The 12,541-nt window shown below is 57.6% G+C and overlaps 4 protein-coding genes across 5 annotated transcripts in view; 1 reads left to right on the forward strand and 3 right to left on the reverse strand.

The window, feature by feature from the left end:
- Nucleotides 1-12,541, reverse strand: part of TRIM17 (tripartite motif containing 17) — a 46,104-nt gene that overhangs the window by 17,641 nt on the left and 15,922 nt on the right. The window contains exon 2 of one of the 2 annotated variants that reach the window (XM_070075941.2): nucleotides 2,090-2,184. The exons of the other annotated variant lie outside the window; for it this stretch is intronic. The gene's annotated coding sequence lies outside the window, so the exon portion shown is untranslated. The remainder of the gene's footprint in view (nucleotides 1-2,089; nucleotides 2,185-12,541) is intronic. 2 annotated transcript variants of the gene reach the window in all.
- Nucleotides 2,860-3,423, reverse strand: H3-4 (H3.4 histone, cluster member). The gene has a single exon (XM_008252532.5). It carries the CDS (start codon nucleotides 3,353-3,355, stop codon nucleotides 2,945-2,947), a length of 411 nt encoding a protein of 136 aa, XP_008250754.1. The 5' UTR covers nucleotides 3,356-3,423; the 3' UTR covers nucleotides 2,860-2,944.
- H2AC25 (H2A clustered histone 25) lies at nucleotides 7,927-8,719 on the reverse strand. The gene has a single exon (XM_051842393.3). It carries the CDS (start codon nucleotides 8,644-8,646, stop codon nucleotides 8,254-8,256), a length of 393 nt encoding a protein of 130 aa, XP_051698353.1. The 5' UTR covers nucleotides 8,647-8,719; the 3' UTR covers nucleotides 7,927-8,253.
- On the forward strand, nucleotides 8,714-11,602 carry LOC127490211 (histone H2B type 3-B). Its single transcript, XM_089334693.1, has one exon. The coding sequence runs from the start codon at nucleotides 8,960-8,962 to the stop codon at nucleotides 9,338-9,340; it is 381 nt and encodes a 126-aa protein (XP_089190819.1). The 5' UTR covers nucleotides 8,714-8,959; the 3' UTR covers nucleotides 9,341-11,602.

A 12,541-nucleotide genomic window follows, 5' to 3' on the forward strand; every position in this document is an offset into this window, starting at 1 on the left:
CCGCCTTGGTTGTACCACAGGGAAAGAACTCCAGTTCTCTCTCTGCCAGCTTTTCCAAGGTGATTTCTCACAGGTGCGGGCGGTGGCGTTGGGCCATAGGAGCAAGGCACTGTGGGAGTGACCTCGTGGCATGTGCCACAGGTGCCTGGAGAACATGGCCCTGCTGGTAGGAGCCCTGTCCAGCTCTCAGCATGCCACTCTGCAGGGTTGGGCCCATGTTGTGGTTCCCTGGTGGACCAGCCGTGTTGTCTGCAAATGCACCAGAAGCTGTGCTTGACTTCCCAAGGCCAATGCTGGCCCAGTTCTCTCTGCTCCAGTGAGCACAGCCTTGCACAAAGAGCCCAGGGTGTCTAAGTAACACAAGCATGTTGGGAAAGCTCCCCTGATGACCCATTTCCCACCATCCACAGGTGTCTGTCACTTTCTTCCTGTGTCTCTAGTTCTTTTTGTTCTGTCTCCTTCAACCCGAAACTCCCAACCTCAGCTTGTCACCAAAGCAGTCCTCACATACAAACTGCCCCAGGTTGCCTGGTTCCCCATCTGCATCTCCCCTCATCCATTTGCAACAGGGCCTTCCATTCAACAGTGAACACTCGCACACATTAGGTGGAACATGAGTTCTAAGGCCAGACCATGTACTTGATGCAGAGGACGGACAGGGGCCCACCCCTCAGGTGGCTTGGTTCTTGCACAAAGCTCAAGCTGCACCATGATTATCACATCCTGCCAAGAATACAGTAACCACATCCAGTTCCTCTGGATGCAGTGAACTACCCTCTCCCTCCTCAAAGCCATCTGCAAGGCTGTGGTTTAGCTCTCCAACCCTAGGCAAAACCTTGCCAGAACAACTGAAGCACAGGAGAGGGACAGTGTCGCCCTAAATTTAAAAAGGACTTCAGGGGCTGGCACTGTGATGTAGTGGATAAAGCCGCCACCTGCAATGCCAGCATCCCCTCTGGTTTGTGTCCCAGCTGCTCCACTTCTGACCCAGCTCTCTGCTATGGTCTGAGAGAGCAGCAGAAGATGGCCCAAGTCCTTGGGCCCCTGCACCCGAGTTGAGACCTAGAGGTAATTCCTGGACTCAGTCTGGCTCAGCTCACTTGTGAAGTAAACCAGCTGGAAGATCTGTCTCCAATTCTGCCTCTCAAATAAATAAATCAATGGGGCCTGGTGCTGTGGCACAGCAGGTTAACGCCTTGGCCTGAAGTGGCAGCATCCCATGTGGGCGCCGGTTCTAGTCCTGGCTGCTCCACTTCCGATCCGGCTCTCTGCTATGGCCTGGGAGGGCAGTGGAGGATGGCCCAGGTCCTTGGGCCCCTGTACCCGCGTGGGAGGCCTGCAAGAAGCTCCTGGCTGCTGGCTTCGGATTGGCGTAGCTCTGGCCGTTGTGGCCATCTGGGGAGTGAACCATCGGATGAAGACCTCTCTCACTGTCTCTACCTCTCTCTGCAACTCTGTCTTTCAAATAAATAAAATACATCTTTAAAAACAAACAAACAAATAAATAAATGAATGTTAAAAGAAAATAAAATTTATATTGAAGGTCAGAAGTGACTTTAAAAGTCAGAACACAGCTGTCTCTGGCTTTTTAAGTAGCCCTCCATGGATACGTCACCCATAAAATTGCAAATACCCTAAAATTAAAGATGTGCATGACTTCCAGTGCTTAAAACAGTTGTGCAACAAAGCAGTGGAACTGAGTCAACAGGGCATAAAGCGTGCTGACTTGAATCACTTGCATTCTTGGTAGCACTTTATGCGCACCCTTCACCGTTTTGAAATGCATGAACCTGCTTCTCTGTGCGACACAGGCTCCTGCGCTGCCAGACACTGGGCAGAGCCTGCACCAACAGCACGGATGACTTCTAATCCCTGTGTTCCCCTCCAGGCACTACCTGGTTCCTCCTAATGTAATAAGGCTTTTAGTGAGCAAATGGTAGCAATCTGTACCAGGGAACACATCTTTACACCCCTCCCCCCACCCCGGTCACCCCCACAGCTCCTGTATTTTGGGTTCAGGATTAACCACTGCATTGCAGGGTTTCCCAGCAAGTTGGCCTCTAGACCTCACTCAGAGCTGGCAGCCTACCTGGTAGGGTTGGGGCTCCCTGCTGTTGACTTCATGTTGGCAGAGTAGACACAGATTTGCTGGATTTCTGAAGTAACCAGCCTTTAAAATTTATCCTGAAAGACAGAGCAAGAGACCTTCCATCAGCTGGCTCACCTCCCAGATGGCCTCAGTAGCCAGGTCTAGTGTCCCACATAGGTGGTGGGGGCTCGTGCACCTGCCATCCTGTGACACCCTGGCAGCCACATTAGCAGGAAGCAGGGTCTGAAGCCGAGCAGCCTGCATGTAAAGTGGCACACCCATTGCAGGCTGCCAGAATTGCAATTGTGGCTTAACCCACTGTGCCAGAACAGACCCTTGAAATAGCCTTCTAACCTAGACAGGTGAAACACAGCCAGGGGCCAAGATGCCACGCAAACCCACAGCTGCAACACCACACCATAGGCACACAGCACTCCCTGCTGCTCTGCTTCCAATCCAGCCCCTCCTGGCTAACGCTAACAGCCCTGCTACCCAAATGAGACCCAGATGGAGCTGCAGGCTCCTGGATTTGGGCCTGGCCCAATCCTGCCTGGCTTTTGTAGTCATCTGGGGTGTGATCCAAGGAGAACCTGTCTCAACTGTGCCTTCCAGACATAAGCATACTGTAAACCAGGCTGTGCTGACCCTTGGCTGCCCAGAGACTGCAACCTGGTTCATCACAGCCCTTCTTACCAACCAGGATGGTGGCTCTGGAAAGAGCCTTCAGGTCACAGCCACCCAGAATGCCTCCAGCCCCAGGATGAGCCTTTTGTCATAGCCCTTTTTCCGACCAGGGAGGTGGCTCTGAAAAGAGCCTTTGGGTTACAGCAGTGAGACGTCAGGCACCCGTGGGCCTTAGGCACGCTCCCCACGGATGCGGCGCGCCAGCTGGATGTCCTTGGGCATGATGGTGACGCGCTTGGCGTGGATGGCACACAGGTTGGTGTCCTCGAAGAGCCCCACGAGGTAGGCCTCGCACGCCTCCTGCAGCGCCATGACGGCCGAGCTCTGGAAGCGCAGGTCCGTCTTGAAGTCCTGCGCGATCTCGCGCACCAGGCGCTGGAATGGCAGCTTGCGGATCAGCAGCTCGGTGGACTTCTGGTAGCGCCGGATCTCGCGCAGCGCCACGGTGCCTGGCCGGTAGCGGTGCGGCTTCTTCACGCCGCCCGTGGCCGGCGCGCTCTTGCGGGCGACCTTGGTGGCCAGCTGCTTGCGCGGCGCCTTCCCGCCGGTGGACTTGCGCGCCGTCTGCTTCGTGCGTGCCATAGCTCTCTCTGCGCGCCTTTCTCCCAGTGCTCAGCTCCCGCCGCCCGCTAGGTTCCTCCCACTGCCTGCGCCCAGCCGCGGGGCACGCCTGCTTTTATAGAGGCTGACGCGTTTTCATTGGCCAGCCGCTGGGTGGCGGGCAGCACTCTGATTGGTCCGTGGGTCACGTGCACTGGGCCTCTGCCTCAGGTTGGCTGTCGTAGGTCATTGCGGGCCCAGGAAGGCCAGGCCGGGGGTGGGGGGGTGTCTCCGCTCCTAGGCTCCCCTCTTTTCTGTCAGGGGTTGGAAGGCAGAACCTTCTAGAAGTGAGCGCCCCGAATTCCACCACTACACGGTGACAATGTTGAATTTCCCAGGCCTCTGGGATACCAGAACACAGCCAGTTTGAGGGGCCCCTTCCCCTGTTCCTATGGCTCGGCCGAGAGGCGTGGAGGCGTGGAGTTGTGGCGAGGGCGCGGCGGGTAAAGCCGCCATCTGAGATGCGGGTTCGAGTCCCCGCTGCCCCACTTCCTGCCCAGGCCCCTGCACGCACGTGGGAGCCCTGGATGAGGCTCTGCGCTCCTGGCTTCGGCCACCGCCGCCAACTGGTGAGTGAACGAGCGGGGTGGCAGATATCTTTCAGACTAAATGATTTCTAAGAAATATGTGGCTCAGCTGGAGGGTTGAATGGATCAGCCTGGAGGAGAGGTGGGTCAGTCAGTCAGGAGGGTCAAGGCCAGGTCAGTCAGTCAGGAGAGGCTGGGGGGAGGGGGTCAGCCAGTCAGGAGGGGTCAGGGCCAGGTCAGTCAGTCAGGAGAGGCTGGGGGGAGGGGGTCAGCCAGTCAGGAGGGGTCAGGGCCAGGTCAGTCAGTCAGGAGAGGCTGGGGGGGGGTCAGCCAGTCAGGAGGGGTCAGGGCCAGGTCAGTCAGTCAGGAGAGGCTGGGGGGAGGGGGTCAGCCAGTCAGGAGGGGTCAGGGCCAGGTCAGTCAGTCAGGAGAGGCTGGGGGGAGGGGGTCAGCCAGTCAGGAGGGGTCAGGGCCAGGTCAGTCAGTCAGGAGAGGCCATGGGGGGGGGTCAGTCAGTCAGGAGGGGTCAGGGCCAGGTCAGTCAGTCAGGAGAGGCTGGGGGGGGGGGTCAGTCAGTCAGGAGGGGTCAGGGCCAGGTCAGTCAGTCAGGAGAGGCCATGGGGGATCAGTCAGTCAGGAGAGGCCATGGAGGGGGTCAGCCAGTCAGGAGAGGCCATGGGGGGGTCAGCCAGTCAGGAGAGGCCATGGGGGGGTCAGCCAGTCAGGAGGGGTCAGGGTCAGGTCAGTCAGTCAGGAGAGGCCATGGGGGGTCAGTCAGTCAGGAGGGGTCAGGGCCAGGTCAGCCAGTCAGGAGAGGCCATGGGGGGTCAGTCAGTCAGGAGAGGCCATGGGGGATCAGTCAGTCAGGAGAGGCCATGGAGGGGGTCAGTCAGTCAGGAGAGGCCATGGGGGGGTCAGTCAGTCAGGAGGGGTCAGGGCCAGGTCAGCCAGTCAGGAGAGGCCATGGGGGGTCAGTCAGTCAGGAGAGGCCATGGGGGATCAGTCAGTCAGGAGAGGCCATGGAGGGGGTCAGTCAGTCAGGAGAGGCCATGGGGGGGTCAGCCAGTCAGGAGGGGTCAGGGCCAGGTCAGCCAGTCAGGAGAGGCCATGGGGGGTCAGTCAGTCAGGAGAGGCCATGGGGGGTCAGTCAGTCAGGAGAGGTCATGGGGGGGTCAGCCAGTCAGGAGGGGTCAGGGCCAGGTCAGTCAGTCGGTCAGGAGAGGTCACAGCTGGGTCAGTCAGTCAGGTGGGGTCAGGGCTGGGTCAGCCAGTCACAGCAGCGGTGGGGTCTGGGCTGGTCAGTCGCGGCCGAGGGGCTATTGGTGCGCAGGGCCAGAGTCTTCAGTGCAGGCGGAAGGCCTCCTTGAGAGCCCCGCCAGGGCCGCCAGGCAGACGGTCAGCGCAAGTAGGCTTCCAGTTTTCTCCTTGGCTCTGCTGCTTCCACAGCATTTTAATTCCGGGTCACCCCAGAGCGAGCTGCTGGGCCCCGCCGTGGGACTCAACATCCTTAGGCCCTGGCCGCCACTGTCCGTGAACACCAGAACCCCTGCTCTGCTCCTAGTCCACCTTACAGGGCCCTGCTCTCCCCGCTTGCTTTCTTGATTTCTCTCATTGGGTGCAGGTTGATTCGTTAGGTTCCTATTTTTTAAAACAGGGGTGGAATTCACATGACACCAGCCGCTCTGGAGTGCAGAAGGAAGGGGCATTTCCCGTACTGCCTGTTGTGCAACGCCGCTCATGTCTAGTTCCTGAACAGTGACCCCGAAGGAAACCCTGTACGCACGAAGCGTCCCCCACTCCTGTCTCCTGCTGCGGTTCCCGGCAACAGCCAATCTGGCTTCCAGGGATCTGCCTATTCTGAGCTTTCCTCAGAGACGGGCACCGCCGTGTGGTGGTCGCTGTGAGTGTGGCGCCCGCCAGCATCGTCTGTGTGGCAGCATTGTCCTGGCTGCATGGGCAGACACCAATGGGTGCATGCGGCCATCATCTGGACACCGGGCTGTCCCCTGGGGCCTGTCCCTGCAGGTGGAATAGCTGGACCACACAGCAGTCTCTTCCCAAGGCGTCTGAGCTTTCTCGGAGCAGTTCCAGGCAATGTCCGAGCCTGGTAAGCTGGGATCTCCACACATCAAACCACAGCTGTCTACCTGAACTTCCTGCATCTGAGCTAACCTGGTGTCCACTAAGCTACTGCCCACCTGTCCCTAGGGAGCCTGGGCATCTGCATCCTCGTACCTATTTTTTATTAACTGAAAATTAAACAGCTCCTGTGGCTTGATGCTGTGTGATGGGCAGGTTATACCCTGGGGCTGGCCTTAAGCCGCCAGCCCCACCCATGACAATGGGATGTCTGAGTCCCACTGCTCCGTTTCCGATCCGGCTCCCTACTATGGCCTGGGAAAGCACTGTGGAATGACACAAGTGTGCGGCCCCTGCACCTGCAGGGGAGACCTGGATGAAGTTCCTGCCTCCTGGCTTCGACCTAGCCCAGCCCTGGCCATTGCAGCCATTTGGGGAGTGAACCAGTGGGCGGGAGACCTCTGTCTCTTCCTCTCTTGCTCTTTATGTAACTCTTTCAAGTAAATAAATTTTTTAAAAAAGAAAAAAGAAATACCATGAGTGGACCTCCTGCCACAAATCTGAGTATTTTTAAAAAAGATTTTATTTGAGAGGCAGAGTTACACACAGATAGAAACAGAGAATCCACATCTCCCACACGGGTGCACGGTGCAAGGGCTTGGGCCATCTTCTACTGCTTTCCCAGGCCACAGCAGAGAGCTGGATCAGATGTACAGCAGCCAGGACTCCAAGCGGCGCCCCCATGAGATCCCGGTGCTGCAGGCAGCAGCTTTACCTACTACAACACAGGGCAGCCCTGAGTAATTTTCTTTTCAATCTGAAAATTCATGACAATTCTTGAGATACCAGCCCCCCTAAAAATACTTCTAACAGGGGCCAGCACTGTGGCTGCTCCACATCCAATCCAGCTCTCAGCTATGGCCTGGGGAAGCAGCAGCAGATAGATGCCCCAAGTGCTTGGGCCCCTGCACCCGCATGGGAGACCCCAAAGAAGCTCCTGGCTCCTGGCTTCGGATTGGCACAGCTCTGGCTATTGCGGCCAACTGGGAGTGAACCAGTGAATGGAAGACCTCTCTCTCACTCTGTGTAACTCTGACTTTCAAATAAATAATTCTTAAAAAAAAAAAAAAGTCTAACATTCCACTATCATAGTTGAAGAGCAGTGTAGACACATACTAAAAACAAATGTAACCCATAATTCAAGCCTCCCACTAGAAGCTTAAGGGCCACACTCTAAAGCAGTGCACTCTTGGCCTGTCCTCACAGTGCCCGCCTAGGCACACGGTGGGAAATGTGTGCCTCATGCACGGTTCTCATCACTTCCGGCCCAGCTGCACAGCACCAGGGCATTCTCACAGCAGACTTGTGAGTAACTTGTGCAGCCCTGCTTTGGGTAGACCCATTTTACTAGAATAGATTCGTATTATATAATGTCCCTGGATTCTTACCGGCCTGCACGTACTGCTGCAAAACATTAAGAACTGGACAGGTAACAGAACACGAGTCACACGCACAGAGCTCCGCCTTTGCAGCAGGCACGTTTAGGAAGGAATTATCCTGGACTAAGTCTTGCCACCCCCCCTACCCCAGTCGGTGCCATACACAGAGCCTTCCTGTGGGCTTTGCCTGCAGCTCTGCAACTGTAGCGCCCACTTCATGAATGGTCATCTTCCTAGAACATCCATGTTGTCTGGCCCAAGCTACTTAAAATTTTGTATTTATATTAACACAAACCCCCTATCAAAACCAGCGCACCAGTCGTTTTGTTGTTTCTGAAAAATTAATGGCATCCCTCTTCGCGTCTCGCCAACCCAAACTCAACTAACCTATCTACAATTGCCTGCCTCGTCCCTTTTAAGACAAAGTGATTTGTGGAAAGCTCGGAAAATGCCTCTAGCAAACAAACGCTTCCTGAGTAGTCAGCGGACCTAACATTCGGCAACTCAGTGAGGCCTGCAGCATTTTTAATACAGACCCGAAGACCGACATGTAAGCATCTCAAACGCGTACAGCATTGCAGATTCCTCCACCTCCCGTCAATCAAGTCCAAGCCCCCCCCCCCCCCCCCCCCCCGCAGCAGTCAGGCCGGATTTCAGGTCTGAACGTCGAAGCAGTCCCCGGAGGCTGGCCCCTAGCAGGCGTGGACCTTAACGGCAGGGCGCGGTGGCCTGCGGGGAGCGCACGCCCCGCGCTCAGCGCCGCTCTTTTCCCGAAACAGTGGGTGGCTCTGAAAAGAGCCTTTGGTGTCCGTCGCAGGGCCCGGGGACGGCGGCCTCACTTGCCCTTGGCCTTGTGGTGGCTCTCGGTCTTCTTGGGCAGCAGCACGGCCTGGATGTTGGGCAGCACGCCGCCCTGCGCGATGGTGACGCGGCCCAGCAGCTTGTTGAGCTCCTCGTCGTTGCGGATGGCCAGCTGCAGGTGGCGCGGGATGATGCGCGTCTTCTTGTTGTCGCGCGCCGCGTTGCCCGCCAGCTCCAGGATCTCGGCCGTCAGGTATTCGAGCACGGCCGCCAGGTACACGGGCGCGCCGGCGCCCACGCGCTCCGAGTAGTTGCCCTTGCGCAGCAGCCGGTGCACGCGGCCCACGGGGAACTGCAGCCCAGCGCGCGACGAGCGCGACTTGGCCTTGGCGCGCGCCTTGCCGCCCTGCTTACCGCGGCCGGACATCCCCGCCTGCACAACCAGCAAGACCCAGCAACCACAACCGCAGGCCGAAAAGAACGCGCGCGCGGCCCCCAGCGAGCCCTTATATATGATCCCGCGGTCGGCTAGGCGGCGGCGTTCGATTGGATAGCAGTGACAGCCAATCAGAAAGGGAACCCAGAATCTCCTAATTTGCATACGCCTGCCCAGCGATGGCGTCACGGACCACGTCGTCCAATCAGAAGCGAGCACGCCCCGAACCTTCATTTGAATATAAGGTGTACAAATACAATCGCTGGGGGCTCGTTTTTTTCCCACGACCGGGCGGCTCGCGACCATGCCTGACCCGTCCAAGTCCGCGCCTGCGCCCAAGAAGGGCTCCAAGAAGGCGGTGACCAAGGCGCAGAAGAAAGACGGCCGCAAGCGCAGGCGCGGCCGCAAGGAGAGCTACTCCATCTACGTGTACAAGGTGCTCAAGCAGGTGCACCCCGACACCGGCATCTCGTCCAAGGCCATGGGCATCATGAACTCGTTCGTCAACGACATCTTCGAGCGCATCGCCAGCGAGGCGTCGCGCCTGGCGCACTACAACAAGCGCTCGACCATCACGTCGCGCGAGGTGCAGACGGCCGTGCGTCTGCTGCTGCCCGGCGAGCTGGCCAAGCACGCCGTGTCCGAGGGCACCAAGGCCGTCACCAAGTACACCAGCTCCAAGTGACGCGCGCAGCGCGCACCCAAAGGCTCTTTTCAGAGCCACCTCCGAGCTCGATAAAGGAGCGTGTCACCTGGTCGAGGTCATGGGGGAAGGGGCTCAGCACCGCGAGGCTGGCTTGGGCGGGTTTGGGGTACAGGCCACGGGTCCGGGTGCCGAGCTGGCGAAGGGCGCAGCCCAGGGTGTCCCCGGGGTGAGGCGCCGGCGCGCACCCAGGGCGCGCCGCCTGGCGGCGGTGTCGTGACCGAATGCAAGCGCTTCAGCCGGAAGCTCCTCGCCAGCGCTCCGTGCCACGCGCTCCTGTCCAGCCAGCGGGCGCCCAGCCTGACGTCCACGCTCCCTGCCAGGCAGTAGTCTCCCGGTTCCAGGATGCCACAGTGTGTGTGTCTGCTTGTTCGTGTCCCTGTGTACGCACGGATGCGTGCGTGTGTGCGTGTGCGCGTAGCGAGTCTGGTGACTGCTGAGACGTCTCTGCATGTCTATATCCAGTTAGGTCCCGGGCAAGCTAACGACGCCTGAAGGGCAAAGGCGCGCACGCGCTAAGAACCGCACAGTGCCCTAGGCTGCACGACCTCTCCCAGGGGAATCACTCCGCTCCCTAGCCCCCCGCCGCCCCCGGGACGTGGGGTCCGGGTCTGCCCGGTTGTTCTCTGCTGGACCGCGGCGCCGCGCCCACGCCCCTTCCACGGGCTGCGGCGCAGGGTCAGGGCCGCCTCGGTTTGCGGTCTCGGGTGGGGGAGGCCTGCTGCTGGATGCCTGGCGGACCCCTGCCCGCAAAGCCTCAGCTGGGGCTCCCAGGCCAGAGCCCGCGCCCCGGGCCTCCGCGGACGCCCCCGCCGAACTGCCGGTCACCGCGGCCACAGGGCGACTGGACAACGGCGTTCTGCGCGTGCGCGTGGTCTCCACCTGCCTGACCGCAGCTCAGGACCAGGATCCCTGCTCTGTTCCCGGGGGTGGAGCAGCCGCAACCCCCGCTGTCTCCCCAAACCTGCGTAGGGGAGAACACAGGAGGTTCGATGCTCGCGTCACCCACAAAACGCGTTCTCGTGGAGTCAGCCTGGACACGCGACGCGCCCGGTCATCGCTGACCCGCACCGCACTCCGCACGCAGATCTCCAGCGCGGACCTGAGAGCCGGCCCAAGGGAGGACGTGGAGCTGTGGTGGGAGGCAGGGCGCCCAGCCCCCTCTGCGGGCCTGGGAGAGGCCCGGATTCCGTCAGCGTGGGGACAAGCCCCGCATTCTGGCGGTGCCTGCTTCTGAGGGCGGGTCATGGTTAGAGCTAAGAAGACAGAGAACTGGGTGAGATGGCAACGTGTCCACCCCGCGAGTTTATTTCCATGTTTTTTTAGAGCAAACCTCCGGAACGGAAGTGATGCTGCATGCGGTAAGCTCTGTGGACACACAGACCACGCATGCCTGTGCGTGCGTAAGGACAGGAATCCGGCTGGAGGCAGATGCCCGCATCCTGCATGCGCATGGGTTCTAGTCCCGCTGCTCCTCTTCCCATCCAGCTCTCTGCTAATGGCCTGGGAAAGCAGTAGAAGGTGACCCAAGTCCTTGGGCTCCGGCATCCATGTGGGAGACTTGGAAGAAGCTCCTGGCTCCTGATTTCAGCCCGGCCTAGCCCCAGGTCGTTGTGGCCATTTGGGGGAGTGAACCAGCAGATGGAAGATCTCTCTTTCTCCCTCTCTCTGTAGCTCTTTCAAATAAGGGAGGTGGAGAGAAGAAAAGAGAGAAAAAGGGGGAGAGGGAGGGATGGAGCAGTCACAGGCATGGTGGTCCCTGTCACTGAGTCAGCCTCACCCAAGGATCCGAGGCCATCTTTGACACAAGTATGTGAGCATGTGCCCTCCGCATGGTCTCTGAGACATGAGACTGCTCACCTGGGAGTTTGTTGAAATTGCAACGGGCATTTTTTGTTGTTGTTTTTTAGGGAAGGGTAATAGAACAGTTCAACTACAACAGAGCAGTAATAAACCATGTCGTATGTAACAGAGTACTCTAATAAACCATGCATGCTGTAGGAATGTGTGAAACAGAACACTAACCATGAAGGTATGTACTTATGTGTGTAGGGTAGGTAGGTATGTTTGTACGGTATGTATGTGTGTGTAAAAGAACAAACCATGTGTGTACATATGTAATGCATATAGATATGTATGTATGGTACATATGTGTGAGACAGAACACTAATAAGCCATGTTTTAACAGAACACTAATAAACCATGTATACATGTATGTACCAGAACACTAATAAACAAATGCATGTATGTAATGTGTCTGTGAAACAGAACACTAATAAACTATGTATGTATGTGTATATAAATGTAATGTATGCATGTCATGTATGTGAAACAGAACACTAATAAGTCATGCATGTATATATGTGATGCATATTTACTAATGAGCAATGCCTGTATGTGTGAAACAGAACATTAACATGCATGTAATGCATGTATGTAACAGAACACTAATAATCATGTGTATTATGAAGCAACACTAGTAAACCATGTGTGTGCCTATGTACATATGTGATGAATGATGTTTGTAATAGAACACTAACAATCATGTGCGTGTGTATTATGAAGCTACACTAATAAACCATGTGTGTGCATACGTACGTATGTAATGAATTATGTAGTACATGTATGTGTTGTGAAACACAGGCAGACTGGATGGAAACGCGCTCAGAGAGCAGACTCGTCTCCTGCAATAGCTCAGTTAAGAATTTGCTCATGCGGGTTAGTAACTGCTTATGGGATCAAACTCAAAATTCCAGGAATTACCTTCAGATGACAGGTGCGACGATTTTTCATATTATACAAATGTTTCTGACAGGCAGGAGGACCCTCCATCCACGGTTCCCTCGGCAAACGCCCACAGCAGCCGGGGCGTGGGTGGCAGAGACTCCGCTCAAGCCCCGGACGCGGGAGGGGAGCGGCGTCCACGCCCGGAGCCGTCCGCTCCGAGCCTTCTGACCCGGTGACTGCAGCGCCGCAGACGCCGGCGCCAGACCCGAGCGCTCGCCACGTCCGTGGGGGGCGCGCGCGGGGACAACTGGCGCTCGCCTCGAATCGCGGCCCCCGTGCCCCCGCCCGCCTCCCGGCGAGCGGAGGATTCAGGGCTGAGACTGTTGCGCTGAGTTTAATTCTTTGCGGGAGGCGGTGGCGCTCCGTGCCGCCAGGCCTCTCCCGATCCTCACCGGC

Source organism: Oryctolagus cuniculus, chromosome 6 (assembly GCF_051225735.1).
Source record: "Oryctolagus cuniculus isolate XC-2025 breed Fujian yellow rabbit chromosome 6, ASM5122573v1, whole genome shotgun sequence".
Lineage (NCBI taxonomy): Eukaryota > Metazoa > Chordata > Mammalia > Lagomorpha > Leporidae > Oryctolagus > Oryctolagus cuniculus.

Excerpts from the sequence above, each read along its gene's own strand:
- H3-4 (XM_008252532.5), bottom strand. The coding sequence starts at position 3,355 with ATGGCACGCACGAAGCAGACGGCGCGCAAGTCCACCGGCGGGAAGGCG.
- H2AC25 (XM_051842393.3), bottom strand. The coding sequence starts at position 8,646 with ATGTCCGGCCGCGGTAAGCAGGGCGGCAAGGCGCGCGCCAAGGCCAAG.
- LOC127490211 (XM_089334693.1), top strand. The coding sequence starts at position 8,960 with ATGCCTGACCCGTCCAAGTCCGCGCCTGCGCCCAAGAAGGGCTCCAAG.